Genomic DNA, 25,765 nt, shown 5'->3' with positions numbered 1-25,765 from the left:
TACAGAAGGAGACATGTAATTTACAGTGTTTCTGGGTCTTTAAGGTCACACTCACTTAAAGAGCAATTGTTCATCTTGGCACTTGCTGCTTCAAGAGTAGTTGACAGTAACAATATCTTTGAGTCAGTAATAATGATACAGTTCCTCTCAAGAACCTGCTCGACCTAGATACACTAACTTTAATGCATCTTCCAGTTTACTAGTTTTTAGACTGGCAACGGTATTTTTAAAGAAATGTTACTTCTGCAGGAATATCCATAACCATTTACCATCAGCATATGCCTATGTCATCAATTACAATAGTTTTTATTTGTGATTACTCATTTTTCCAACATGATCAGTCTCCTCCAATGATCAGCACAGTATTCATTCCAAAGCTAGCAATTAACATTCTAATTTGTCACACTTAATTTGAAATAAAGCATGCACTGATGGTTAACACCATAGTCGTGGTGTTTGTGTTTGTCCAGTGTTGCCAGCAGCAGTCTCAATTTATCAGTTGTCAATTATATTCTCATGCCAATGATTTTACGTTTTAAAAGCCATGACAGTTCTAAATTTAAGAAAAACCGAAGGGAAAATATACATTAAAAATGCTATTTTATAACTGAATCTATGTTAGTGGCCCTAAATAATGAGTTTAGTGTTCCAAACATTTTTCCCCCTTCTAAATAAAGTTTCATTACAGCAATAATCCACTCTATTGTGAGCATAGGTAGTGCATTAAAATACATCCTGAATGTATTCTGAAGCAAAGTGCCCAAGGCAGGTTGTGGTTAATCAAGAGAAGCATGGAGAACCTCATTTCTCTTAGGCCATGACTTTTATTTTTATTTCTGTTTTAAAAAATGTATGGAGTGTTAATGAAACAGATCAGTTAAGTAAGAAAGTCATTCGCAGCAGTAGCATAAGACGAATTAGCAAGGAAAGTAATACCATTTCCCAACATCAACAAAGAGATATGAACGTTAATGCAATACTTTAGTTCAATTCCGTTTTTATTTAAAACACCCTTCATTTGAATAATATCAGAGTGGTTTTATTAAATAAAACCACCACACAATAAGATAAAATACATACTAAAATGGTGAAATTTCACTGACTTTGCCAGAAATAAAATAAAATAAAAATAATAAAAATACCACATGCTCATTGCTATATACTATATATAGATCACATTTATTTGTTCGAGCTGGTAGGCTGGACGCATGAAGGAGATATTTTAGACTGCAACCCTAAAAAGACTTACTAGAGTAAGTCTCTCTGAAAACAGTGGGACTTACTATCGAAGAAACATTCACTGGACTTCAGTGTTAGCAGAAAACAAGCAAGACCATTTGTAAGCAGCCTCAACCTGCACCTGAGCAACAAAGGTACTGACTCCAGAATAAAATCAAGAGTGTATCAGGGACAGTTGGGACCAGATTGCCACTCTGTCGCTTGATCTCTGCTGGCTGGAAGCTGCAGTTCTATTCTATGAACATTTGTAATGGTGGTGCTATATTGCCACAGAGATAAAAATCAGATCAGCAGTTAGCACTGCTTGTCAGCTGACAGGATATTTCTGGGAATAAAGTGCCTGTGTCAGATCAGGCTTTGAGACCCATGCTACTTTATACTTTCTGGATTCATTGGTGCAAGATCCTCAAATGTTTTTTCACACCTTAGTTATCAAAAACCTATCCCACCCATACCAAATATTTGCAATCAGGCAGTCAAGTCACTATGCAGACAACAAACACTCTAAGTTGCTAATGACGGAATCTTCTCACACAAGGCCTCTACTACTAACTCCCAGAGGTGCACTTTCATTGCAAGACTATATAGATGACTTTGCTGAGTGGTGGGCTACTTCAAAGGATTGCTCCCCACTTCCCTAAGATTCTCATTTCTCACAGCAGTGAGGGGTTGTTGCAAGAGTGAATCTCTACTGTCTGAGCCAATAAGGCCACAAAGGTGTGTTGCAATGTGGTTTCTTCCACTATGGAATCAGGTAGCTTTCATTTCCATTTCTTTTAATTTGTCTGTTGTCAGGTTTCAGATGAGAACAAGTACTACTATCTATATTTCCTCCTCCCTCCCACCCATCGTTTTCCTTCACCAGGGGAATGCTCAAGTAGATTTCAAGTGCTTAACTTAGGAGACTGACTCAAACCAAGTTTGAAAGCCCCTCCTGCAAAGACAGATTCATTAAATGTGCGTGATGTGTTATACTTTGACAGCCCTCATTACAGTTCATAATGCCAGTTACAAATCACTGAACTGAACCAGGTGCAACAACAACAAAATTATGAAGCATTTAAAAAAATTCAGTATAAGAGGCACAATTCACCAAGTGCTATTTCGGCATAGCACTTTTAAATGGCTTACATCCAAGATCCAGAAGATGTGCTGTAAACATAGCAACATACATGAAAAAGATAAGAACAGGACTTACTCAACAACTACTCAACAACTACAGAGGGAAACAGGAGTACTCGATCATATAATTAAGCCTATTGTTATGATTCATGAATAAAGATGCACATGAGGCAGAATTAAAGTTCTTGTAATAATGCCTAAGTTACTCCAGGGAATGAATTGCTACACAAAATGGCATGCCTCTCTTTTGGATAAACACATTTTGCTTTGCGCTTACTGCAGCATAATACGTCTTACAAGTGTTTGACTTTTAACATTTAACTAAGGCTGAAGTTTTAAGCACTCTTCTTCGGAAATTATTTCTACTGAGCCATTAGAAAATCCACACTGTGTGAATTTAACTATATTGACATAAATGTACATCATACCTTTCCCCAGGGGCTCAGGACATGTTGCAAAGGATTGGAAACAATAAAAAAATAAGACTAATAAGTATAATTTCCAACCCACAGACTCCAACAAGATGAAAAGCACAAGCTAACACATCTTTTACACCCAAGTCCAATTCTACCACAATAACAATGGTCCAGTAGGTGTCCACCAAAGCTGTGCACTAGGGGAGGGAGACTGCATAATTGTTCATAGTCAGTGATGAGTCTGGTGTCAAATGACAAACACCATGTCCATAATCAGTGATGAGTCTGATTGCAAGTGGCAAAGATTATTAAAGCCCTTAACAACACAATGGTCCATTAGGGTGAATGGGGCACTGATACACAAATGTCAGTCTTCCCTCAGCCAGTCCCACCTGTCTGGTTGGGGAGACCCAGCCGGATGGGTGGGGCATTATTATTATTATTATTAATCTGCCTTCTTGCTTAGAACCAGTCCAGCAGGAAAATTGGGGGATGGTGGAGGGGACTAGAATTGGCTCTGCCTGTCATTGGCTCTGGCTCCACATACTGTTTGCTTCCTGCCTTGTGCCCTACCAGTGCTACCAGCCACCAGCCACCACTGTATAGATACCTTTTATGTACACAAATGGATTGGACAATGGATCAAAATATGCACTGTGTCTGAACAGATACAAGAATCAACCCACTAAAAGCTCTAGAGTAGGGGTGGATAGATTGAGATCTTGTAGTAGATCTCTTTAGTTATTCGAAGCAGATCATCAAAGGCTCCCAATTGTTTAACAAGGATAACAACAAAAAAGGTTTTCCCTTTTTAAATTAGGCTGCTAACATGAAGGAAGTCTGGATATGTTTGAGAGAAAATCAGGAGTGGATTATTGAGTGGTAGGTCTGTGAGCTCAGTTCTAGTACTGGAAACAAATTCCATGTGCTGAGAGACACCTTATCTGTATGAATCACATGTCTTAATATGCTATTATTCTGCTGTTTTACTATTTTTATGTTATAGTTTTGTTTTAATTATATTACTGTTTTTTTGTTGTACACCACTCAGATAGTTTAAAAAACATATTAAGTGGTTTATATATGTTTTAAATAAATAAATAAAATTCCCAGTAAAAAATAAACAAATGGTGGCTGCTTTTAAGTGTATTTAAAGGCCTTGAACATAAGAAGAGCCTGCTGGATCAGAACAATTGCCCACCTAGTCCAGCACCCTGTTCTTACAATGGATGAACAATTGCCTGTGGGAAACTAGTAGCTTTGGATTTTCAATGAAGGGGAAGGAAATGAAAATATGCTATAATGGCTGGTTACAGAAATTTTTCTGAGATGAGAAGAAGAGGAATGGTTAGTGAAACATTAATCCCAACCTTGGCATTTGACTACCTAGCCACAATGGCAAATGTTATTTCCTGATAACAGAATATATTTTCTAGACAACAACATGAATCTTCTCACTGTGTATACAACTCCTCGGTTACCACTGGATGCTACTATCCTAGGGTAATTATAATTCAGTCTTTCATGTGTATATACATTGGCAAACTACTTGTAATTTTAATTATATTTTCTCATTCTGTATCTGTTAGGTATGCATTTTGTTTGTGCTGAAGAGATCAAACAAAACAAGGGGCGCTTGTGCTTGAGGTTCTGCAAAGTATCTTGCACAACATTCAAAATGAATTGTTTACTGTATATTTCCAAAACGTATTAAAACCTTTTCACAGTAACTCTCTCTTTCTGTTACTATTCCCTAAGAGGCAAGCTTGAAAGCATGTAAAAATGCAATCTAAAACCAGAGCTGGAAGACAAGGCTTCTTCATTATAAGTAGGTGAATGTGTTATTTAAAAATACTGTTTTGAAGCTAATTCAGCAGTAGAATGAATAGATTTATAAGGGCTGCAAAAATATGAAAACTTTAAATCGGCTTTCAAAACTATCTCAGCATGCACAACTTAATGCCATCAGAATATAGAAATGAAATCAGTCACTGGGTCAAGGCCTTTGGCAAATCCATATGGAAGAGACTCAAACTCATAGAAGAAGAAGGGGTTATGGAGCATAATGAAGAAACTACATTTTAAGAAGCAAATGAATTGAAACAACCTGTTACGAACATAATTGCTTTAAAGACCCCACAGCAAACATCAGCAGAATTGGTTTGTAATTTACCACGTCCTTCACTTTGAACATGCTCCCTAAAGGTTTGTGTGAAAGTCATGACACCTACAAGAACATTTTTTTCCAGACTGACTAGCCATGATTAATGTCTCCCTTTACTGCTTTTGACCAAACTAATTCCTTTTGCTAGGAAAGGAAAGAAGCCTTCAGTTTGCTTGTCATGAAGTCAGAGCACCAGAGATCGTGTTTCAATTTAAATCCCTCTCAGAAATGTTTGGGTAAACTCTGAAAAAAGAATACTGCTAATGTGACTGAAGAATTTCAGCAGTCAGTCAATTAAGTATTGTGGCAAAGGTTTCTAATTACACTACTGAAGTCACAATCTTATCTTGGGAATATCTTGTACTGAACTGAGGCTATATCAGTCAGTAATGACTCTTCTAACTGTATCAGTCAGTGATAAAGATTCCAACTAAATGAGGCGAGCCTGATTACTTTAATTTGGTTCTTTGCAGTGGCAGGAATATATATAGCACAAGGTGGCTTATTCTTGAGAGGAAAAAACACTCAAGTTGTAGAACAGTTTCAAGAGCTTCTTAAGGTTCATTGTATCAACTCTGCAGAGATTTCTGTACACTGCTAGATCAAATTGCAAAAACTTGAAAACCAAACCTATGTTTTCATTTCTTTAGCTATATGCTTTGATAAATACATTATCTGCGCGTGCACACGTACACACATACGAGTGCTTTTTTCCTAAAAAAAATTTTAGGGGTACTCTCACTTTCCTACTCATATTGAAATACTGCCTCTCAATGGGGCCAAACTTAGATTCATAAAATGTTTAGGGGTACCCCTGCGTAGCCCCAGAAAAAGCACTAAATATAGTATAAATACATGGCTCACATTGTCTTTCACGAGGTAAACACAAATGTGATATTGTATACAATGAAAAATGATGGCAGTTAGTTTGTTCACAGAGAGTATCATAATGATGTCATATCATAGAACTGTAGAGTTGGAAGGGACTCCAAGGGTCATATAGTCCAACTGTAGGGACTTCAAGGGTCATATAGTCCAACCCCCTACAATGCCGGAATCTCGACTAAAACATCTATGGCAGATGGCTATCCAAGCTCTGCTTTAAAACTTCCAAGGAAAGAGGTTATGCTGCAGAGCAGGAAGAAAAAATTGAGGGAAGGGAACATGACACTTTTTTCTTTCTCACCCTCCTGAAGCCTCTTCTTACTCTTCTATCATGATAAAAGTGCTCAGATTCAGGTCTGCAATAGATGTTTCATCTCTGACTCAGATATTAGTAAAAGCCAATCATATTTAATTATGACATAGTCCCTCATCACCTTTGTTTCTAAACTGCCTGTCAGGTAAAAATTGTTCTGTTCATCAGTTGGAGAAGCAAGATAAATTGAAGGAAGAGTCACGCTTCCCTCAGGCGTACTCAAGAGTAACATCCTGGATTCTGTTTTGATATTTGATGCCCTCCAGATGGTTTCGGCTATAACTGCGCTGGCTAGAGCTGATGGGAATTCCTTTTGGAAATTTACCTTACACACTGGGCCCAGCAGGATAATGTTAACTGGACATGAAAATTATGGTAAGTTGACAGGCACACACCAGCAACAGAATCATGTGATCTACATTTGACCAATTGCACTTACATATGGGAATATGAAGGCATTTCATTACCACTGGTGTGAGAGACTGTGGCCACATTCACATCATATGGTACCCACTTTAAACAATTATGGTTTCCTCTAGAGAATTATGGGAGCTATTGTTTGTTAAGGGGGCTGAGAGTTGTTAGGAGGCCCTATTCCCCTCCCAGAGCAATAATTTTCAGAGTGGTTTGCCAGTCAATCAATCTTCACTAGGAACTCTAGGAAAGTGCAACTCCATCCATGGTAGGCAACTGACCAATTTCTCAGACATGGGGACCACTCACCCACAATGCTCCTGTCATGTTAGGATCCAAGCTTAGCTTGTTTTTCCTCATTGAGCTCACAACTGTGCCCAGGCACCAGTTCAGGGACTGCACAGCCTCTCTCAGTTCAGATGTTATGGAGAAACAGAGCATACTGATGGCGCCTTATTCCCAAACTCCTAATGACCGCTTCCAGAAGCTTTATATAGATATTAAAAAGCACTGGCATTATCCTCTGCAGCAGCCCATAACACAACCCCCAGGGAGCTGAAAAGCACTATCCCAATACTACTGTTTGCCTTTGGTCCTGGACATAGGAATCACTGTAACACAGTGTTCCCATTCCCCACTCTGTTATGACACAGCCCTACATAGTGTCCTAGACTGACCATCTAGCAGTCAGAGCACCTATCCCTGGTCATTTATTTATCTTACCGCATTTCTCACAGAGTGTTTCATTGAAACTAATTAATATATAGATTTATCTCGCAGTCTATATCTGTGTTGGACTTGAAATTGTTTCATCTGTTTTTGTTTGTTTCATGGGAAGTAATAACTTAATGGAACAAATGATAAATAAATTAAGAGAGCTTTGATTTTCTGACCTTTATTCAACAAATGTGGTGGTCTTAAACATATTATACAACTTTTTACTACCCCAAACCACAATGCATGTCTTCTGAGACAGGCTCCCGGGCAAGTCACATGACCCATGTCTCATCCCCCCCCCCCGGTATTCTTTTCAGGGCAAGAGCACAGCGCAAGAAAGGATGAGATTGAGGCACCAAATATGGCTGCTGAGAACTTGCATGAAAAAAAACGGGATAACCCATTTCCCCCCAGGGCACTTAGAAGGTATGCTTATATCCCCTCCCCTCGTATAAGAATCTCATTAATCTTTTTGAGGTTGGACTTTATGCACAATACTCTACAACAAATTCCAAGGAGCTCTAATCTTTACATTCCTTCACCACAGTTGTTATGCCAGCAATGGAAAGAAAGCTATGCTGGTTCATATCCTTGGGACTCCTGTGTAAATGTGCATGGCCAGAGAGATGGCATAAGATTTATCTTTAAAGACAGCAGATATGTATCTTTTACCACTGTCTGCTTTTCATATAACTGTGTTGGTTTCCACTGTAGTTTATCCAAGCAAGGAAAGGCCTCTGCCTTTGTAATCTATGATAGCCCGACAGTAAAACCCAAGTGTGTACGCTGCTTGCATTCCCCACAATAATTCTTCCATTATTAACAGTGCTACTGGTAAAGCTTCAAAGAATTTAAGGATCACTTTTCAGAGTCTCAGTCAGTTTATTTGGACATAAAAGAAGAGTTTTGCAGAAAAAGACATGGTGATAAATGAAATGGCAAGCCTTCATAAAGCATGTTTATGAAGGTAGCACCAGTTCTGCTGCCTAGAAATGGATGTACAAAAGAGGGATGGTTGAAAACTATATATTTTAAAGAGCAAAGGTAAATTATGTCGGTATCTTTGTAAAGAAAATTAATGACTTTGGGGGCATTGATGCAAATTATATAGCAAGTGCAATAGCCATTTGAAAACAGCACACTAGTAAGTAAAGGGCTGCACACATATCTTAACAATGGTAGTGAACAGGTATTCTTCTCCTCCCTAGAAACTGAGGAAATGTATAGAGAATAAGCTGTTAAGTAAATTTAAATGTAGTTGAAATAGGCCATTAGAGTGTTTTCAAAAATACATGTTAGTAGAACAGTTAAAAAGCTGTGCAGCAGGGCAAGCCTTGTAGACAAAAAAATATAAATATGGAAGGAAGCTCATGTGAACTCTGTTTAATTATTGCTGTTTATTTCACTTATCAATATGATTTCTCTCCCTTTTATAGAAGTGCTATTAGAACAGTGATTACTACCCACAGGGCTATATAGTGAAAAGTTGGTGGCTCACAAGGAGTCATGGGGAGATGAGATATAAATGGTTTGGAAATACCCTTTTGATGATACTGTTGGTTCTGACTGCTGAGATTTGAGGCAAAGCTGCTCATTCATCCCCAAACTTCTCTAAGTGTGAATGTGTGTGTGGGTATTTTTTTTTTTTCCTGCTCAATAGTGTTGGGGGGATGGGAGGGTGGGGGTGAAGAGGAAATTGGGATGAAGGGACTCACAACCCAGGATACTTTAAGCCAGAGGTGAGGAACCTGTGCTTTCCATCTGTTGCTGAATTTTAGCCGTCATCATCCCTGACCACTGACAATGCTGGTAGAGGCCGATGGGAATCCAATAGCGACCAGAGGCTCATAGATTTTGCACCTCTGCAAAAAGGGTTTTGCATCTGATAGAATCCTTGTAAAACAAATTAGGATTGGAAGAAGTGCTTTCCCACTGATCCTAATTAATTTGAAGCCCTTATGATAATTTGGGCAGGATTCACCAAACCAGTCCTGTAAGTGGAAGTCATGCACAAGGACATTTGCTTCTGCACGGAGCTTTCCTCCCTCGCTTCCCTCTATGCCAGATGAAATTGGTTTGGCAGAGGGTTGGGAGAACTTCCAGAACAATGCGCAGGGGGAGGAGGCATTGTTCCATTTGGCAAGCTGGAACCACTTCCACAGACAGAATAAGTAGAAGATGCTAAATTCCACCCTTTTAGCCTATGTGTCTCCTGGACAGCAATGAGCATGCTCAAACCTTGTCATGCCATTATTATTATTATTATTAAAATGTGAACATCCCCCACAAGCACATAGGGTTCTCCTTGGCATGCAGACACACCAGGTCATCATGCAGCCACAACGCTGATTAAATACCTACATAAGGCTTTAAATTACTGGTAAGTGTGAATTTGATTTTAAGTTCTGAAGGCTGGTTTTCTATTGGACATACATATTGATCATGGTAGCTGTCAACTTAATAAAACCAAGATGAAGCCATACTTGTCAGTCTGTATGTAACTGTCTTCCTGTGCAACTGGCACAAAAACAATAGGGAGGCCTGGGGACAAGAACTGAATATTCTCCCTCTAGTAATTCCAATACAAATTCTATATGGACCAAATTCTATATGGTCATTCATATAAGAATGTCATAATATTTAAATACCTTACATTTGTACCTATCAAACTAGCTGGAGAGATACATTTTGTGAAATTAAATTCATGAGACATGTATCAATATGTATATATTGATATTTTAAATGTCTGAAGTACATTTCTTACACAGGTAAACATGGAGATGCTGGGTGCAACCAAATGACTGAAGTCAGTGGAAATGTTACCATTGACTTCAATGGGATGACAGCTGCAATTACAGTCACATCCACAGGGTACTCTGTGTACTATTGAAATGAATGGAGTTTACAGAGTTTACACATCAGCAAGCCTCGACTTCCCCACCAGTAATTCCACATTGTAAAACAGAGAAAAAACACAGAACCTCAGGCATGCCTTAAAAAAATTAAGTATATGTCCCAGCATTGTATTAATTTCAGTTACCGTATTTTTCGCCCTATAGGACGCACTTTTTCCCCTCCAAAAATGAAGGGGAAATCTGGGTGCGTCCTATGGGGCGAATGCAGGCTTCGCGGACCTCTCCGCAAACAGCAGGAGCGCTCCCGCTGCTGGTGGAGAGGTGCCTGCATGCTGAAGCCTGCGCGCGCTGAGCTCAGCGCGCCCAGGCTTCGCGGACCTCTCCGCTAGCAGCGGGAGCGCTCCCGCTGCTGGCGGAGAGGTGCCTGCATGCCGAAGCCTGCGCGCGCTGAGCTCAGCGCGCCCAGGCTTCGCGGACCTCTCCGCTAGCAGCGGGAGCGCTCCCGCTGCTGGCGGAGAGGTGCCTGCATGCGGAAGCCTGCGCGCGCTGAGCTCAGCGCGCCCAGGCTTCGCGGACCTCTCCGCTAGCAGCGGGAGCGCTCCCGCTGCTGGCGGAGAGGTGCCTGCATGCCGAAGCCTGCGCGCGCTCAGCTCAGCGCGCCCAGGCTTCGCGGACCTCTCCGCTAGCAGCGGGAGCGCTCCCGCTGCTGGCGGAGAGGTGCCTGCATGCCGAAGCCTGCGCGCGCTGAGCTCAGCGCGCCCAGGCTTCGCGGACCTCTCCGCTAGCAGCGGGAGCGCTCCCGCTGCTGGCGGAGAGGTGCCTGTTTGGGGGCTGGGGTCGGGGGAAGCTCGGGCTTCCCCAACCCCGCGCCTGGGGGGGAAATAATTTTTTTCCTTTATTTCCCCCCCAAAAAACTAGGTGCGCCTTATGGGACGGTGCGTCCTATAGGGCGAAAAATACGGTAATGCAACACCTTTTCATCTGGATAGCCCCATTAATTTTAACAAAACACCTCCTATTTCATCCTAAAACCATTTCCTCTCCACCGCACAAAATAGTAACATGGAAGAATAAATGATCTGAGTAGCTTTAAGTGTTTCTATTGACAAAACTGACATAAGATCTAAGTATATCTGATATACAAATAGCACAAACTTACCATCTTGGTCTGTAGTGATTGTGATAGCTGTGAACTGCTTGGGTGAAAAACTTAATTCAGAGACTCCATTCATGGCTTCTATTTCAAAAGTGTAGTTCACATGAGACACAAAATCAAGCACAGTTACTGAGGAATTGATTAGTCCAGTATGTCTTGGAATGAATCGGATGCCTCCTCCACATATCTCACATTGGCTGGCATCAGATCCACATTTCTTGCAAATGACACTATATGTGAGGTCTTTTCTTCCTCCTGTGTCACTTGGTGGGCTCCATTCCAACATGAGAGCTGTTTCATTTATGTTAAAAATTACGTTCCTTGGAGCAGAAGGAGGCCCTAAGGAAAAGGGGAAATAGTTTGTCATTAGAACTAGTATATATATGTGTGTGTTTTAACCCCCAAAGCCCTCTTTCATCATTTACAGAAACAAATTAAATGTGGCAAACATGGTACATTCTTAAAAACAAAACAAAAGCCAGCTACCCTCATATTGTTCTTAAGGAACATGTAAACTGTCCTACAGGAACTCATGCCAAGATCACAAAAGAACATGTTAGACACAAAGTCAGGAAACAAAGTCAGATAAAATACTAGGAACAGAACTTGAGACAGAGTCAGGATGAGGCTTGTATGGTTAGGATGACAAAATATGCCCACACCATAGAATCTGGTATCTGGATTTTAAACTCTCAGGGCCACAACTATTCTCACCCATTGACTTTTATCTACAAATGCCAACAGGAACAGAAGTATAGAGAATTCTACCAATCAGATGTTTGTAGGGGAAACAGAATCAGGGGGTTGAAACTTCCTCCCATTTCTGCTCTTGAAGATTCAGTCTTAAAAATTTTAGCCCCCCCCCTTTTTTTTTTAAAAAAAAAGGCTTTTGTATCAGAGAGGGAGATTATGTGCAGCATCACATCCAGTTATTGACAAAACACCTTTATGCTATCTTGATTTATTTTAGTTTGTTTATGTTATGTTCAGTGTGCACCAGAAAAAATATATGCATGTTAGTTTCTTTTTCAATTTCCCAATGATTGCTAATAGTTCTGTTTTGTAAAGCAATGTACTGAGAATCTTGGTCTTATTTTAGGATAAAAATATGATTTATTATGCATTCATATTGCTCTGAACAGGAAAATTGTTATCAATTGTAGTAGGAGTGTTTCAAAGTTTATAACTGTCCGCCTGCAGATACTGAAGATATAGACACCCTTCATACTCAAGGGCCCTCGTGCCAATTTGCATGACGATTAAATAGGTTTTTAATTGCCATTAAATTATGCCATCTAAACTGTGATTTCATGCAAATATTAAGCTGTAATGACATGCAGTGAATCATTTACTAAGATTTAGAACTTGGAACAAAGAGAGACAATTAATTCTAATCCTCAGATTCTGCTAAATTATGTGTCATTGGGATTTTTATGAATGTGGCCTGATTGCTTTGTTATCACTTATAAATTATGCATAGATTATATGTCACATTGGAAAAAAAAACTGGCAGCCATAACCTTTTTGCAGGCATCTGTGAGCAATACGCTCAGGAATTTCTTCATGCTATATATTTTGTTTAGGCAAGCAAGTATACTGACAGTTTTAAAAGATTAATGTTTTTCACCAACATGCATCAGACATTGTGACTATTCCAGTTTTGCGCAGGAAAGGTATAATAATTATACTAATGCCTGTATAATTTATTATATAGAAAAGAATAAAATGCTGCCTGGGATCCATAAAGGTATGTTGAATATACAAAGGGATCTTGGTGTCCATTCAAAAATTATTTTGACACTACTTTGTGCTTCAGAAATGGCTTACTGTCTGGAGCTGCTGTTGTAGAAACATGCCAAAGTCGTAGTAAGGATGAAGGATTTGTTATGTCATTCTCTAGTCCTTGATCAGTATATCTTTAATATATGCTTTTCTTACTGAATTGCAATCCAGCTTCAACATCCCATTAACCTATCCCATCATATAAGTAGAATAAAGTGTTGCACCATTCAGGAACAAGACAGATTGAAATTGTACTGATGTCCACATGATAAAATCATAAATTAGAAAGAAGCCAACTGTGGTTTATTTGCTTTTATAACTATTAATATGTCTTGTTTATAAACAAAATATTAAGCACTGATGACTATTAAGAATCAGAAAGTGATTCAGGAAGGAAAGAGATATCAGACAATTTTGCAAAGGTCTCTTTTCCACCCTAATGACCCTTTGCCTCTGCACCTGTCCTTCTGGAGGTTTAACAGTCCCAAAGGCAGTTAGAACACAGTTCTCATAGGATTTAATTAGAGTATGTGCAACCTAGATTTAAATGTTCAACAAATTCAGGGTCACAGTAGAAGTTGTTGTTGTTGGTTGCCATTATTGTCATCATAACCATCACCATCACCTCCTGGAACAGGACGATCGATCCTCTCCAGATTCCTAGCACTATGGGTTCTGCCGGTTGTCATGGTGCTGAGCAGGATTTTTATTTTTTAAATACCATATCTAAACTGGACATTGCTAAGGAGTTATTTTTAGTCCACTTATTCTGTACTGTCAGGCTACGATGACACCTGTGTTTACTTGGGTGTTGTAATGTAATGTAATCTCGGAGTGGAGTTGAGAAAGTGCAAGAACATGATAAATATCCTGAAACAGTTGTAAGGCAGCTTCCTAAGCTATCTTCCATAACTCATAAATCAAACGCCTTAGAGCCTGCCAGATTCACCATCCTAAGGCTTATTGGCATGTGGGAAGGGGCTGGTAATGTGGGTTGGGTGTCCTCAGCAATTCATTTGAATGAGCGGGTGGTGACAGCCATGGCAACTGTTTGAGACTCTTCGCCAGAGTGCTGTAATGGAAGTTCAATATGACTATTCACACAGTTAGACTATGTTACTTGCCAGCCAGGACTGCCTTTGGGAGTGGCTGATGGGAATTGGAATAGCTTTATTTTGTTTTAATTGGTCATTTGATCCTGAGCCATGATGTTATAGTCCCATTTTAAACTCTAAGCACTGCAACTATATCAGAGTCTGTAAAAGGGGTCTGGTATTTATTTTTCCAAGGGCATTTTCAGGATATATACTTTATAGATATGTTGCAGTACATGGAGTGTTTTCATCCATGTATAGCATGGATGAAATGCTCATTTTGTACAAGGGTGTTTCCCCCCCTTATACACATTATATATTATGTATACCAGTACCCAGATTTGAAATGTGTGGTCACTCTGTTAATAACATAGTTTTGGTAACATTCTATCTAGTATTGTGGTGGTGTTTTTAAAAGGCACTTTAGATTGAAGAGCATTTTTTTGCTTATTTAAAGGAGCACTGGGAATAAATGAAAACCTGATTTGCATTCTTGATTAACGAAAACATGCTCTCATACTTTTAGCTTTTGTGAGAGGAATATAAAATAAGTGCTATTTTTGTCTTCTGAGATAATGAGAGAGACAAGGAAAGAATTTCAAATACCAGTATGATTCACACTTACGGGTACATGCCATGGTTGCTGGATCCTTCTCAGCTCGAAAGTAACCCTTTTCACACTGACACACAGACGTTGCTTCCACAAAGGTTTGGCTGTGTGGAGGGCATTTTGAACACTTTATATTTCCAGCAAATGCTTTGTAGAATCCTGACCTACAAGCTGTAAAAACAGAAGAACAGTTGATTTGATTAAGTATACCTCTTTTTCTAAATGTAAAATTCAGATCCCTCATTCAGCCTGACTCTCCCAGTGTGACCTAGAAACAGAACCTAACTTGAGTTTATACAGATAGCAGCAAGTTTGATTCTCAATGTTTGAGGTCAATAAAGGAAGAAAGCAGGTTCCCTTCAGATAATGAATGTTTATATTTCTCCTTGCTTTCCCCCATATGAATGAATGCCCTATATATGAGCGAGAGAAGTAGGGGCACTATTGTATTATTTTATTCATTATAATTTACTTTATAGCCCTATTAAAATGCAAAATACAATCCATTGTTTAGACAATAAAACCTATAATAATAGAAAACAGCAGAAACAACAACAACCACCAACACAACCTAGCTTTGTATCTATGCCAATATAAAACCAGCAAATTAAATTAACTTGATGCAGGAATCTGAAAGCACCAAAACAATAATAATATACCCATTAAAATTAAAGGCTTTGGAGGAAAGAAAAAGATTTTCACTCAGTGCCTAAAAGACCATCACATGGGACTAGAGGTAAAGAAGACCATGTTTCTGTACCATTGGGTGGGGATCATTTCTTACATGTGAAATTCAGATATACAAAGCTCTCTTCCCCCAGTGAATTATGAACCTTTGCTTTCATGATGTGTTTTGCTGCTTTTATTTTTCTATATTATCTGCTCTCTATTTAATTGGAAATGTCAACCACTATACTGTAGTTTGATTATGTTTTCTTTTTTCTTTCTACTTTTGATTTTTGCATTAATGAAAACTTTGATCATGCAGAATATATATGCAGTATGCATTTGTGTGCCACACACACTGAAATGCACTGAAATCCCTATGGGATGAGTATGCACTCATACATCATACACATAATCAACGCAGAAATTTGGTAGATCCCATATATGCCACGTGGTCACTGCATGTCAGAACGAATCTAAAGTATTGATCTCTTGAGTTATCTAGGTACATTAAAATGATGTGGCTCCTATATGTATACTCACATATGTATTTAAGTAGACTACTATCAGCCATTATCTATGTAACTAGATAAGGAATTGCAAACCAATATGTATGTGATTTATCTTCTTAGTTGAACAGCAGAGTTGTGTGCATGCAGACCTTTAAGTACAAATAAAATTTCACCAGTCAGAAGTTCAAGAGGAGGAAGAGGAGCTCAATTCAGTCCCCCTTGCTTCCTCTTCCATGTCATACAGTTGGTTGATCAATGCAGTGGTGGATCCAGGGCTCTCAAATTTCAGTGGCACCCTGCGCAGCGCTAAAATTTGGTGCCCCTTGCCTCTCTCACTCCATTCTACAGCATTCATACCACCCTAAAACTGCCTCTGATCAATGTTCAGCTTTTAAAAAAAGGACTACGCGCTCACAACCCTAGCAGCTCTACCTGTGTTCTTTTGGAACAGAAGCCACAAGTCTCTCCTCCTCCAAATAATTCTGATATTAGGGAAGGTGAACAGGTGCGGAAGTGGAGCAATGTGATTATGTGACATAATTTCCTATCGGGGAACTTCATTTCCACTGTGTATACCTCTTAACTTCAGCACATACAGTATTCTTTCTTTCTTTAGTGAATTTTAAAGCCACCCATTAGTTAACAGCAGTTTCATACCCTTAAAAACAGGTACAACCAAATCATTTCAGCCACAGGGGGAATCATTTTAAAGATTGCAACAGAATCACAGAAGATTACATCAAAATCCCTAAAAATCCCAGCAAAGCTATAAAATGGCAATAAAACCAGTTATAACAAGCCTGAGCAAACAAAAAGTCCTCCACATCGTTGAAAGTACGTTAGAATTTTGACCAGGCATTCCTTCTTAGGCAGAGTGTTGCATATTCAAAGGGCCACAATGGCCAAGATTCTCTCTCCAGTCACCATCCACCAAACTTAAGACAGCAGGGTAACCTGGAAGAGGTCCTCAGATGGGACCAGAAGCAGGCCTTCAGATGGCAGACAAGGGGGTTTATGCAGACTGTGAGAAATGACAGGCTTTAATTAGGCAGACTCCAGAACAGAATATAGACTGACAGGACCCCTACGAGCAGAAGCTTTACACCCTGTGGAAGCAGCCCCCAAGTAGGAAAAGATCCACTGATGTATAGTCTGCCAATCTCTAATCCAGATGGTTTATCCAGGAGCATGTTGCAATCAAGGTATCAAAAGTCACAAAGCAGAATTCTCCAGGTACATTTTTGAGGTGAAAACTGGTCTGAAAGCAGGTTGAAATGGATGCAGATAGTCAGAATCATCTAAGAGTGACTGAGCTGTACAAACAGTAGCCACTTGAACAAATTGCCCAGGAAGAATATAGTTGTGACCAAGCAATAGTTGTTACAATTCAAATGTTACAAATGTATATAAATATATTTTTCCAAGTGTTTAGCCTACAGGGAATCATGTGTGGAATTGATAACCTGATGGGAAGTCGATATAACACAAATAATACATTTGGAAGACTAAGATCATTCACAGCAAGGTCAGTCCGAGTAAATTTAGCTAATAATCCAGTTATGCCACCATGCAAGGCAGATAGCGCAGAAGCTTTATGGTTAATTTTACAAAACTACTGGAAAACCCCAAGGCCATACACAAAATGACACCATCATGGATACTAGATACATTAAAATAAAAATCAGGGCTTTATAGATATTATATGGGAACATGCTGAGAAAGTCCAAACAATCACAGGCTTGGAATAATTGAACGGTGCAGAATGTTGATTGCCAGATTCAAGATGAAAAAAATAAGCAAGTTCTTTTTTACAGGCCAATGCATATGCAATCAGAATATGAAATAAGCATCTCAGTGCCCATATGCAGTGGCAGTGTATAGCTGATTTTCAGTAGTAATAGTTCACCTTCAAATGAAATGTCTGCACAAAACAAAATTTTCCATTAAGATTTTACCAGGACCATAAGTGCTACTAATGCTTTTAAAAAACCTGTTTACAAAGTTTTTTTTCAGTAAGAAGAACAAAAGAAAGATAATTTGAATTTCCAATAAAGTATATGTAAATTCATAGCTGAAAACAACTTATAGCTAAGGTAATACATGTATGTCTTTTAAGTCTTCTTCTTTATGTTTAAAATTAATGTTATGTGAAAGATGATTTTGTTGTAAGAGAAACAATTTCAGTCTCTCTCTCTCTCTCTTGAAAAGTAGACAATCCTTACACAGAAACTGGTGGAGCTGATTACATAATGGAATGGAATACTGTATTTTAATTTCTACCAGTCCTACGCTGCTAGGGCACTGGGGACCCCCAACACCTAGCACTGCAGAACCAAAGGTATTAGTGTAAGGGGTTGTGTTCATTGCTGTTGCCAGGCTGGAGCAAATCTGGACTAACAGCTATGTTACTCTTCCCTCTTACCTCAACAAGTACACGGACTTGCAAGCAGGAGTTTTACAGCAAGGAAGGAAAGCCTTCTTAGAAGGATGGGAAGTAGCCTATATTCCCTCTTACTGACTTGGAAATGAATAAATCCATATTTTCTAGGAATGAAATGCAATAAAGCTTTATTTCTGTAACCCAGTAATATCACCTCACAAAGCCTTTTGCCACAGAATGTCACTCAAAGTGACCAATATACAGGCTGTTTGTGGAGGTTTACCAAGAATGAGAACCAAGTTATACTAAACCATTTCTGTAGTGTCTAGAAAGTCCTTTCACTCAAACTCCCACTGCTCCTTTCTAAGGAAATCAGCTCTAGCCCATGTATATATACAGTGATATGAAATTAATACTTGTCAGAAGCTCTCCTGAATTACCCTCAGGGAATTGTCAGAGATCTCAAGAGATTAAATTGGATTATATCAAGTTTTTCATAGCTACAGATCTATCTTACCGAAGCTATATTTTTATTTAATTGTTCTTATAAGTTTTAGTGATTCAATTGTGTCTCACTATCTGGAAAACTGTAACAAGACGTGGGAGCTAGCAAAGTGCCAGAAGTAGTAGGATACTGTGAGAATGAACAGCTTGGCCTTTAAATTCCTTTTTCGTTTGTGCTATGGAACATTTTTCTTTTGCTTCTCTTTTTCTGGAATTCTCTAGGGTACAGATTGTTGAGGAAATGCACCTTTATCTCATTAGATATGGGCAGCCATTCAGATAGTATGGCATTCTACCAAGGCTGCTAACAGGATTTGGGAACCTCCACTCTACCAGTAAAAGAGGACCCCAATTTGCATATGCTTTGTGTCATATGCAAATTTACATATTCTTCTCTGGGTCAGGTGACAAGCTTCCAAATAAATCAGGGGCTACACACAACTAATAAGCTGCATGACAAACAAAATGTCAACACGTGAAGTTTTTCTTCTTCCTATATTTCCTTACTAGAAAAGGCCTGGGGAAAATCTACACGGGTTGGTTCTATCATTAAAAATATGTTATTAAAAAATGTGACAACAGAGGGTGCTGCAGCAATACGTAGGCAATGGGAAATTGTATTGAGAGTTACAGTATATGTTTTTTTTTAAAAAAATAGCCTTTAATAGCGTTTTTACAGATGAGTGTAGATCCAGCCTTGATCTGTTGAAGTTTTTTTTACCACAAAGCTGTGAAGGAGCCCTTCTCTCATCATGTGCCAACCTTAAACCATGCAAAGTACTCAGGTTTCAGGAGCTGTAAAGTTACAGTACTGTTGATCTTTCATCAGTTTATCTTAGGCTGGCATTACTGCATTCAGGCCAAGACCAGGTATGATAATATTAGATGTGTAGGGTGTTGGGGTCAAAAGAGATTTCAGAATTACAGTAATCAAGGTTCTGACACCCATGGTGGGCTAAATTCACAATCCAATTGTTAAAATGTAAGTAGTGTATTCTAAAAGCACTTGCTCTGTTTATTATTTATACCTCATAATAACTACAGCAACGCTATTGGCATAGGTGATATGGCTACGCTTTTCTGTTTGGAGCAAAAAGATTCAAACCTTTGCCACAAATAAACCTATTTAAGCGTTTACAGCAGAAGCAACAACCCTGTACCCCTTCATTTTGCACCCCCCCCACACACATAAGGTAGGAAAGCAATTAATCACCACTACCCTATTGATGAAGGGTGGTATTGTGGGTTAAACCACAGAGCCTAGGACTTGCCGATCAGAAGGTCGGCAGTTTGAATCCCCGCAACGGGGTGAGCTCCTGTTGCTTGGTCCCTGCTCCTGCCAACCTAGCAGTTCAAAAGCACGTCAAAGTGCAAGTAGATAAATAGGTACCTCTCCAGCGGGAAGGTAAATGGTGTTTCCGTGCACTGCTCTGGTTCACCAGAAGCGGCTTAGTCATGCTGGCCACATGACCTGGAAGCTGTACACCGGCTCCCTCAGCCAATAAAGTGAGATGAGCGCTGCAACCCCAGAGTCCGCTGTGACTTGACCTAATGGTCAGGGGTCCCTTTACCTTTTACCCTATTGATTGCTATTACAATCAGCTTCAGTGGCAGGGTTGCTTAAGGGGGTAAACTACCTGCAGCTTGTTAATGCGGGATCTGTGCTGGCTGGCAGTCTATTACTAGGCCAAGTTTAAGGTTTAGGTGCTAACATATAATGGCCCTATACAACTTGGGACCAGATTACTTGAGAGATTGCATTAGCCTTATATACTCAGTAGGTCACTGAGTTCTGTGGGAGAGTCTACTTGAAGTTCCTATAATAAAACAAGCTCTACAGCAACCTGGAGCAGGGCTATCTGTACTTTGAGGATATTTTTTGTTGACAAGCTTTTCTAGCTGGATGAAAGAAAGTTTCTGCCTCGATTGTTCATTTGTATTGCTTTAAACCTGTTTTTCATTGTTTTAGCGTGTTGTATATCACCTTCAAATTACACCAAGTTTACACAAACTGTAATATGATTATTGCACTATGGTCTAGTGGTCATTTAAATATGTTCACTAAAGGATAAACCAGCATGGTGTAGTGGTTAAGAGCGGTGGATTTGTAATCTGGCGAACTGGTTTCACTTCCCCACTCCTCCACATGCAGCTGCTGGGTGACTTTGGGCTAGTCACACTTCTCTGAAGTCTCTCAGCCTCACTCACCTCACAGAGTGTTTGTTGTGGGAGAGGAAGGGAAAGGAGATTGTTAGCCGCTTTGAGACTCCTTAAGGGGAGTGAAAGGTGGGCTATCAAGTCCAAACTTCTCCTCCTCCTCCTCCTCTTCTTCTTCTTCTTCTTCTTCAACCCTATGTAACTTGTTGCATTGCTCACAGGCAGCACTGTGTAATGACCGGTAAATCTTATATATTGAAATCATTGTAATCTCTTTCCAATGAAATAAATGGAACCCATAAGAGAAGTGCTTAACTTTGACCAGAATGAATTATTTTAGAAGAGTTTCTAACATTGAGTCTGTTTACCACTATCCCCCCCCCCCAAAAAAAGTCAATCGCAACTTTTTCTGGACTTTCTCAATCTTGTCTTTATTATCTTATAATGAAATTATTTGTTGAAAACTGTACTTTTATTTTTCATTTTTGGTCATGGTGATGTGCTCCACAGTTATGCTGGAAACAGGATTTTAAAAAACACCTCAGAGATGCAATTAGATTGCTTAAAATAACCTTGGATGCATTTGTCATAGAAAAGGTCAGAGAAAATGCCAAACTGGATTCTAGTTATTTACTGTACACTTTGACTTCTGCCCCCCTTACATTTGACAAAGTAATCTTCCAAAACTGTTCAAGAGTACAGGAAAGTGCAACTTTTTTCCCCTTATAAAATACCCACAGTTTCTAGTCGATAGAGAAGGGACAATCAAGCATAAAGCACAGTCAAGTCCCTTTGATTTAATGGGATAGAAAATGGTGAACTGGATCCTATCATAAGGATGAAATCCTACATATAACTGCTATGAGGAGCATTCTGTTTAATACAGATGCAAAATTGCTATGGACAAACAAGCTTAGAATTGTTCCTCATGTGGTATGCTTATTTAATTCTTCTTTCTTTATTCCTATATGGCAAGGATCTCCAGAGTTGTTGAGCTTTTTTTAGGGGGGTCAAACAGTTGTGATCCAGTTGCATGAAATAACAGCTGGTATTTCCAGACTGGTGTTTATTGTGGGATTGCTGCTCCTGTAGACCTGCTGCCAGCCAGCACGGAGAATGCTAGATGGACCAATGGACTGATTTCCTTTGTTCCCATAATTTAGGTATACAGTCAAAATGACACCATCTACAGACATGAGGGGTTTATAAGCAGGCTTTGAGGAAACCCTAAGTTTGCCACAGTTAAACAAACAAACAGTAATGTGGAGGATTGTACAGGTTCACTGGCATGGAAAGTTGACTGCTAGAGAGGACGAATGGCGTATCCAGCAAGAAGAGAAGCACTGTACACTACAATATTTTGTCGGAGACCCATTTGCCATTATAAGACAGAGTTACTATTGATTTATGATGATGATAATTATTATTATGATTCCTTACTGTAAATTCATATACTGCCCTTCAGCCAAAGATCACAGGGCAGTTGCATCCAATGATGCATGAGTGGATTTCCCCTTCCTCTCCTCTTCCCAGGGATGCCAACAATCTTTTCTGGAGAGTCTCCCAATCCCCTGGAGCAGATTTTGAAGAATGGGAGTAAGGCTGGGGGGCTGCATGGGGATGGAGAGGAGGGAGGAGTCTGTTGTGCAAGCATTGGATGCAGCCCAATATACTGTATATGGATAAAACTCCTTTGGACTCACTACTGCACCTTTAATAGATGAAGTCATGGCAGAGATACTGTTACAGTACATGTTCATACAATTTGTTTTGTATGAACATGTAATGAACTTTCTGGAACACTGAAACTTTCCTTTAATAACCAGAGGTCCCAAATAGCAGAGATTCAAAACTGGAATGTGTCTGCACTTAAAAACAAGCTCTAGAGCACATAATTTGCTTGTACAAGGTGGATGGAGATTTGTGTGTATGGAGGCATTCTAATATAAATCCTTGCTAGAAAGTAGAAAGTAAAACATTTTACTTGATATATTAATAGCCAGATAACTAATCAGTGCTTGATTAAATTTGTAAATTGCTAGCATATAATGTGACCCCACTTAGATGTACCCATTAGTGCTATATCATGTCTTACCCAGTGATAGGGTAAATTAAATATTGCATTGCCTAGTACAGTAATGTGCAAGATATAATGTTAGAGCAGGTTGCTGCTGTTCATGGGAGCTTTGCAAACTTGACTTGCAAAATCTGTAAAATAAAATGGAACATAAGAAAGTTGTGCCTCTACCCTTGCCAGCAGACTGCAGGCTGGGACAGAATTGGGACTGGGCTAGAAGGAGGCAAGGCTGGCATGAAATCAGTGTGAAGATACATGCCATACTGGGGCAGTGAGCAGGGCTTAAGAAGCTATTTAAGTTCAGTTGACCCTGACCTTGGCTTCTTTCTGCTTCTGGAGCCCACCTACCTTTCCACCCTCTGTTTTGCCCAGTTTTTTCACCTTCTCTGCACTGTCTAGATGGGTAAGGAGGAACAAGTAGGTGTGTGTGTGTGTTTGTATTTCAACAGGTTAATTTGGTCACATTTGGCAAAAATGTGTGAGACAGCAGATAAGGATGGTTCTTAATAGGCAACCTGAAGCAACCTTCATGAGTTTCTGGCAATTCCCAAGACTTTCCATTACTTTACTGCGCATATATATATATATATATATATATATATATATATATATGCATATATACATATAAGACAAGCTGTAAATAATGTAAATAAAATAAATAAATAAATACATACATACATACATATTATGATCTGAAGACATGATTTTTCTCTCTCACTCTTTTTCTAATTCCACCCCCACCCCCGTAATCCTATCAATAGTTCTCTGTCCTGCTGTGCTAAAATTTTGTTCAATTTCATTCATTTCAGATTGCCGTCTTTTAAGGCTTTTATGTTTCTAGCTTTATCTAAAATTGTTCTAACGTACTTTTTATAGTTTTATGCCTAAGATAAGCTTTTAAGATGATAACTTCTTATTTATCTTCTTTTAGTCAGTCCTGAACTTAAAAGATTTAAAAAGAAGCTGAACTGTGCTTTCACTTGTTCCCATGAGTTGCAATTCTTATTTTATTTCTGAAGATTACATATCTAGAATTGACAGCATTCTGAAACCATCTGAATCTAAGTACCACTTGAACCCTACAGCAGAAGTTGTTTCTAACTCAAACACCTCTCATGAGGCCAAGGTAATAATGAAATACACCTATTAACTTAAAGAGAAAATCCATAATGATTGTTGAGTGTTAAAAAGAAGAAGATAGAGGGCCCCTCCAGACTGGTATTTTATTGTAAGTGTGTTCTGGAACATGTTTTTGATACAATTATAGTTCATTAGCGGTGGATGTATTCTGCTTTATTAGTTGTTCTGTAATGCTTCCTCAATCCTACCTACCACTTTATGGCAGTCTGGAGGGGCTATAGTGAAACAAAAGTTGTACACCCCTCACCTTGAACATTTGTGGTATGAAAAGTTACAGGATTTCAGCAGGAAGTTACAGGATATGCACTGATTAGAAATGAAGCAGTATGACCACCCCAAAATATTTGCACGTGCAAATAGTATTGTAAGCAGGATTGGGTATGACCACCTTAATACCATCAGCATGAGAAGAATTGATAATGAATATGGAATAAGAATGATGTTTTGGAGGTGCCCTAAGGGTGATATCCAATGTCAGATATACTCAGAACAAACTCATTAAAATAAATGGACTTAAACAACTTAAGTACATCAATTTCAATGGGTCAGCTCTGAGTATGACTTAGTTGGATATTACTCTGATACTGCAATTGGAAAAAAGTCTAGAGGCCAGGATAAAACGTTTAGGCCACATATCTATTTCTAAAGTTTTATTCTGTATTATTATCTTAAAAAGACAATCTATATTAAGAATTGGCTCCCATGGTTTTTCCTGAAGAAGAATTGATATAACTTAAAAACAGAGGGGTACATTTTGCTGTCTTTCCCCATACCATCTGAATTAAACTGAATGTGCATATTAGCTGCAAAGAAATTCACTATAAAGTATCAAAATAGACCTGTATTCCCATATCTACTTATAATTTAATTTCACTACCTCAGCTCATTAGCCCGCTAATTCTGATAAACAAATTAAAGAAATTTCAAAGACCAAAAGATAAATAAAAGGCCACTCTTTCACTTTATTTGTAAACGAACATCAGGGCTTCTTAATGATAAATTAAACTTTGGAAGCACACTGCAAGCACAAAACTTTACCCTCTAAATACAGTATGTGATCAGTTACTTCGTTTGATGAATGCCAGAACACTTTGCCTTCATTTGAAAAACCAGCTTGAATACAACGACAACAAAATCTGCAAAATGCCCTTTCCTGCAAGTTCAAGTGATGAGAACAAAACTAGCATAGCCCTGTTTACTTGTTTCCTAGTCCCATTTTAGTGGATTACATTACTGAGTTCAGGTTTCTGTCTGTAAGCAACCTTGAATTCCATCAAGGGAAAGGACGGAATATAAATATATATAACAACAACAACAATTAATTCAGTAACAGTATTGCCAGAGTAGGCACAGAGATAAAAAAAGATGTCTGGGTCTGCATCAGTGGCTGGTCCCTGCACCCATACCTCTGTTGTATGGCCAGTTGTTGTTGATGAGCAGTAGTACACATTGTGGTGGGATGCTGCTGGCCACCTGACTCCTGGTTGGTTTCACTGCTGCTGCTTTCCAGGAGGTAGAAGGGGAAGGGAGAGGTGGCCGAAGTGCCAGATTGATTCCATCAG

At 39.1% G+C, this 25,765-nt stretch overlaps 1 protein-coding gene across 4 annotated transcripts in view; it reads right to left on the bottom strand.

The window, feature by feature from the left end:
• EPHA6 (EPH receptor A6) overlaps window positions 1–25,765 on the bottom strand; it is a 340,304-nt gene that overhangs the window by 156,476 nt on the left and 158,063 nt on the right. For all 4 annotated transcript variants that reach the window (XM_083438305.1, XM_083438306.1, XM_083438307.1 and 1 more), the window contains exons 4-5: window positions 14,783–14,938; window positions 11,285–11,620 (exon numbers count right to left, since the gene is read on the bottom strand). In XM_083438305.1, the coding sequence (XP_083294431.1) occupies window positions 11,285–11,620; window positions 14,783–14,938 (492 nt within the window). The remainder of the gene's footprint in view (window positions 1–11,284; window positions 11,621–14,782; window positions 14,939–25,765) is intronic.

Source organism: Podarcis tiliguerta (genome assembly GCF_965153285.1).
Source record: "Podarcis tiliguerta genome assembly, chromosome: 4".
Classification (NCBI taxonomy): Eukaryota; Metazoa; Chordata; class Lepidosauria; order Squamata; family Lacertidae; genus Podarcis; species Podarcis tiliguerta.
This window is presented reverse-complemented; position numbering and strand designations above follow the sequence as displayed.